This window comes from Nannospalax galili, unplaced genomic scaffold, assembly GCF_000622305.1.
Source record: "Nannospalax galili isolate Female #2095 unplaced genomic scaffold, S.galili_v1.0 scaffold169, whole genome shotgun sequence".
Classification (NCBI taxonomy): domain Eukaryota; kingdom Metazoa; phylum Chordata; class Mammalia; order Rodentia; family Spalacidae; genus Nannospalax; species Nannospalax galili.
This window is the reverse complement of record NW_008360327.1, coordinates 2,775,853-2,781,273: the sequence shown is the minus strand read 5'-3', so window position 1 is coordinate 2,781,273 and position 5,421 is coordinate 2,775,853. Positions and strand designations below refer to the sequence as shown.

The 5,421-nt window shown below is 45.2% G+C and overlaps 1 protein-coding gene across 1 annotated transcript in view; it reads right to left on the bottom strand.

Moving 5' to 3' along the window:
• Window positions 1-5,421, bottom strand: part of Loxhd1 (lipoxygenase homology domains 1) — a gene marked incomplete in the record, with an annotated part of 174,362 nt that overhangs the window by 118,501 nt on the left and 50,440 nt on the right. Inside the window, 2 exon segments of the mRNA XM_017796306.1 lie at window positions 3,852-3,938; window positions 4,929-5,089. Of these exon segments, the coding sequence (XP_017651795.1) occupies window positions 3,852-3,938; window positions 4,929-5,089 (248 nt within the window).

The window sequence follows — 5,421 nt, the reverse complement described above, 5'->3', positions numbered from 1 at the left end:
TATTAACTCTCCAGCACTGTGCCATAACTTGGTTCGAAGGGATCTTGATTCCCTGACTCTTCCACAAAATATCACACTGGTCCACTATATTGATGATGTTATGCTGATTGGATCCAGTGAGCAGGAGGTAGCAGACAGTCTGGACTTGTTGGTTAAGCATATGTGCATGAGAGGATGGGAAATAAATCCAACCAAAATTCAAGGGCCTTCTACCTCAGTGAAATTTCTAGGAGTTCAGTGGTGTGGAGCATGCAGAGACATTCCTTCTGAGGTGAAGAATAAGTTGTTGCATTTGGCCTCTCCCTCCACTAAGAAAGAAGCACAACGCTTGGTGGGCCTGTTTGGATTCTGGAGGCAGCACATTCCTCATTTGGGTGTATTACTACGACCCATATATCAAATGACTCGGAAGGCAGCTACCTTTGAGTGGGGCCTGGAACAGGAAAGGGCCCTTCAACAGGTCCAGGCTGCTGTCCAAGCTGCTCTGCCCCTTGGGCCTTATGATCCAGCAGACCCGATGGTGCTTGAGGTATCAGTGGCAGATAAAGATGCTGTTTGGAGTCTCTGGCAGGCCCCCATGGGGGAATCACAGCGGAAGCCATTGGGATTTTGGAGTAAGGCTTTGCCTTCATCTGTGGACAACTATTCTTCCTCTGAGAGACAGCTTTTAGCCTGCTATTGGGCCTTAGTGGAAACTGAACATTTGACAATGGGCCACCAAGTCACCATGCGACCAGAGCTGCCCATCATGAGCTGGGTGTTATCTGACTCCCCCAAGCCATAAAGTAGGATGTGCACAGCAACAATCCATTATCAAATGGAAGTTGAATATATGTGATTGGGCCTGAGCAGGCCCAGAGGGCACAATCAAGTTAAATGAAGAAGTTGCCCAAATGCCTATGGTTCCTACTCCTGTTACAGTGCCTCCTGTTCTCAAGCATGCACCTATGGCTTCTTGAGGTGTGCCGTACAATTGATCGGTTGACTGAGGAAGAGAAGACTAGGGCTTGGTTTACAGATGGTTCTGCACGCTATGCAGGCACCACTCAGAAGTGGACAGCTGCAGCATTACACACAATTTCTGGAAGAACCCTGAAGGACACTGGGGAAGGGAAGTTTTCACAATGGGCAGAACTTCGGGCAATGCACATGGTTGTGCATTTTGCTTGGAAGGAGAAATGGCCATAAGTGCAATTACATACTGATTCATGGGCTATAGCCAATAGTTTGGCTGGATGGTCAGGGACTTGGAAGGAGCATGACTGGAAAATTGGTGAGAAAGACATTTGGGGAAGAAGTATGTGGATAGATCTCTCCAAATGGGCAAAGGATGTGAACATACTTGTGTCTCATGTAAATATTCATCAAACGGTGGCTTCAGGAGAAGGTAAGTTCAGTAATCAAGTAGATCAGATGACCCAATCTGTGGCTAGGCAGCCTCTTCCTTCAGCTATCCCTGTCATTGCTCAATGGGCCCATGAACAAAGTGGCCATGGTGGCAGAGATGGAAGTTATGCATGGGCTCAACAGCATGGACTCCCACTCACGAAAGCTGACCTGGCTATAGCTGCTGCTGAGTTCCAGATCTACCAACAGCAGAGACCAACACTGAGCCCCTGATTTGGCACTATTCCCTGTGGTGCCCAGCCAGCAACCTGGTGGCAGGTTGACTACATTGGACCACTTCCATCTTGGAGGGGACAGCATTTTGTCCTTACAGGAATAGACACTTATTCTGGTTATGGATTTGCCTTTCCTGCATGTAATGCTTCTGCCAAAACTATCATCCAGGGACTTACAGAACGCCTTGTTGACCATCATGGTATTCCACACAGCATCACTTCTGACCAGGGAACTCACTTCACAGCCAAAGAAGTGTGACAGTGGGCCCATGGTCATGGAATCCAATGGTCTTACCATGTTCCCCACCATCCTAAAGCAGCTGGCTTGATAGAGTGAAGGAATGGCTTCTTAAAGACACAGTTACAGCACCAATTAGGTGGCAATAGCCTGGAGGGCTGGATCAGCGTCCTCCAGAAGGCTGTATATGCTTTGAATCAGTGTCCAATATATGGTACTGTTTCTCCTATAGCCGGGATTCATGGGTCCAGGAATCAAGGGGTAGAAGTGGAATGATTCCACTCACTATCACCCCTAGTGACCCACTAGGAAAAGTTTTGGTTCCAGAGAAGAGAGTGCTTCTACCAGTAGACACAACAAGCATTCTGTTGAACTGGAAGCTAAGACTTCCCCCTGGACACTTTGGGCTTCTGATGCCCTTAAGTCAACAGGCTAAAAAAGGAATAACAGTATTAGGAGGTGATTGACCCAGACAACCATGGGGAATTTGGACTGGTTCTCCACAAGGAAAGAGATTCCTTAGGGTGACTTTTGGTGTTACCATGTCCTGTGATTAAGGTCAATAGGAAACTGCAACAACATAATCCAGACAGGACAACAAATGTCTCAGACCCTTCAGGAATGAAAGTATGGGTCACTCTTCCAGGGAAAGAGCCAAGACCTGCAGAGGTGCTTGCTGATGGTGGAGGAAATACAGAATGGGTAGTAGAGGAAGGTAGTTACAAATACCAACTTGGGCCACATGACCAGTTGCAGAGACATGGATTGTAATTGATGTGGTTTTGTCCTATTTGGTTAAGAATAGGCTTATGCATATATACACATATGCATATATACATAGATACTTGTGTTGTTCTTTTTTGAATGTGTAATTGAGATAAGTGTTAAGTGGTTAAGTGTTGGGAACCTATATGGTCATATTGGGTTATGAGATACTAAAGGACCAAGCATTCCTCGAAGACCTTATCACCTACTCTAAGATATATAATTCATTGGTCATTGTATGATGGGACAGTCATAGCATGTTAGGTGAAATTATGATCTCACCATTGTTTTCACTTGAAAATTAAGCATGACATAGAGAGATGCTATTGGGTGTCAAGTTGACAAGGGGTGGACATGTGATGGCTAATCCTGGGTGTCAACTTGACTGGATCTGGGATTAACTGAAATGAAAGAGATCTTCTTGATTGGATCATCTGAAGCTGGAAGACATACCCTAAATGTGAGTGTTACCTTCTGATGGCAGCCCATATAAAAGGCCATGGCAAAGGAGAATGCTAGCTTTTTGCCACTTGCCTTCTCTCTCACTGGTGAGTCATCTTGCTGCTGTAGACTGAAGACTAGCCAATCTTTTGGAATTCATCAGACTTTCAGTGCCAGATTGGAACTACTGAAACATCCAGCCTCATGGACTGAGTGACTACGGAGTTCTCAGCCTCTCCAGTGTGGTGCAAACATTGTTGGACTACTCAGACTCTATCCTGTGAGCTAATCTGATAAATCCCTATATTATATCTAATATACATATACATATTAGATATAATATACATTCATTCTACTGGTTCTGTTTCTTTAGAGAACACTGACTAATACAGGTGATATGGAGGTAAGTAGGTGGGTCTATCAGAGACTTTCACACAAGGTCTGGAGTCATTCTGCCACCTCGTCTTAAGGAGACCAAGTCATCTCCTGGAGATGACCCTTGGACAAGGCAGGTGATCAGGTTACTGTTTCTCTCCCTGGTCCCCTGGAAGCCTACACTTCCCTTACATCTGGGTGACTGGGCAGGATGCAAGCACCATGGGCACCTGGTCATTACCTCAGTCTACTTTAGAAGGCCTCTACCCATCAGTCCCTATAAAAAGCATATGACCCATGTCCACCCTTCCCCACCCTCAGTCCCAACAAATACAGAGGCAAATGTGTATGACACGGTCATAAAAAGGGATTGTTCTGGTTCCTCTCCCACATCCCAAGGTGTACCTCACCCTTTCTAAATGCCATCCAGAGCCAGGATTCCGCCTATTATGCCATGTCCGAATCTTATAAAACCTGCCGAGATCTGGGAGCTCAATCTACAAGAAGAAATAAAAAGGTCTGTGTGGACAGAATCACAGAAGTAGATTTGTCCCCACAGCTGACCACAGCCAGGTGGGTACTGCTTTAAGCTGTTTTACCCCAGTAAGGATGGGTTTGCTTCTAGTCACACACATACTCCATTCTCTCATATTCCTGGTAATCAGTGGCACATGGAACCAAGACAGCTGTGTGCAACTAGAGTTCAGTCTGGGCTGGTAAAACTGAACAAAAATAACTGACCCACAGTGGGATCCAGCCCAGAGATCTTCCAGGAACAAAATCTATATGTCAGCCCTGAAAATTAGCACAGGCCCATAGCCCCAGGAATTTACTTGGCACTGAAACAGACAAAAAGATCAGTACAGCAGCCATGCTCTTTCCCCAGGGGCCCCTGTCTGGCAGAAAAGACAAATATATAAAGACCAATGAACTTGTGGTGGAATAGAGGCACCGGTGGGGTGCTCTTAGAGGACAGCAGCAAATTACAGATTATTCCTACCTAAAGGTCAAAGCAGAGCTTCTGAGAGGAAAGACTTGCTCTATTTACAAGTATACTGGAAAGTTTTAAAGTTACATTTCCTTTCAAATGCCCCAAAATTCAGGCTTCCTTAAATTTGATCCTTAGTCTCTAACACAGCCAGGGTGGACAGTCTAACACTAACTGTACTTGAGACCTAAGCACACAATTCTCCAAATTAGCCCACTCCTGAATCCTCCAAATAGTCCATATTGGCTTTGCCCCCTGGGCTTGGCCCTAGACTGTTTCAGACGGAAAGCCAGACCTAAGTTATACCTCTTTCAATAAATTGCCTATAAATCATCAAATTTGTCACTCCTTGTGGGAGTCTACTGTTTCCAATTACACCCTTTTGTCTTTAAACTTGGTCCAAAATCTGGCTTGGAAAATTGGAATCCCCATGATTTAATATTTTTTTCATCTCTTTTTCCTGTCTTCCTCCCAACCCATTCCATTTCCTCTTTCCTACCCTAAACTTCTCAATGATGCCTGGTTTGAACCATTTGTTGTTGGGATTCAGGAGAATCTCATCTGTCCGTCCCTTCTGCCCATAAATCTGGATGAAGATGGGCGAGTTGGTGCCGGCTTTCTTCAGATCAGTCGTCCAGACCCACAGGGACCAAGGAAATTCTACAATACATGTCAAGGTTTGCCATAAACTCCAAATGAAGAGATTTTCACATTGTCAGTGGAGAAGAAAGGGGAAAAAAACAACAACAAAAAATGATCAAGATGGAGGTTTATATACAAATAATGTCCCAGTCTCATAAACTCATTAAACAAATGCCAAATACAAAAAATAAGATGTTGGGGCTGGAGAGATGGCTCAGCGGTTAAGAACACTGGTTGTTCTTGCAGAAGACCTGGGTTTGAATCCCAGCACCCACATGGCAGCTAACAACCATCCGTAACTCCAGTCCCAGGGGATCCAACAGCCTCTTCTGACCTCCTCGGGCATTGCA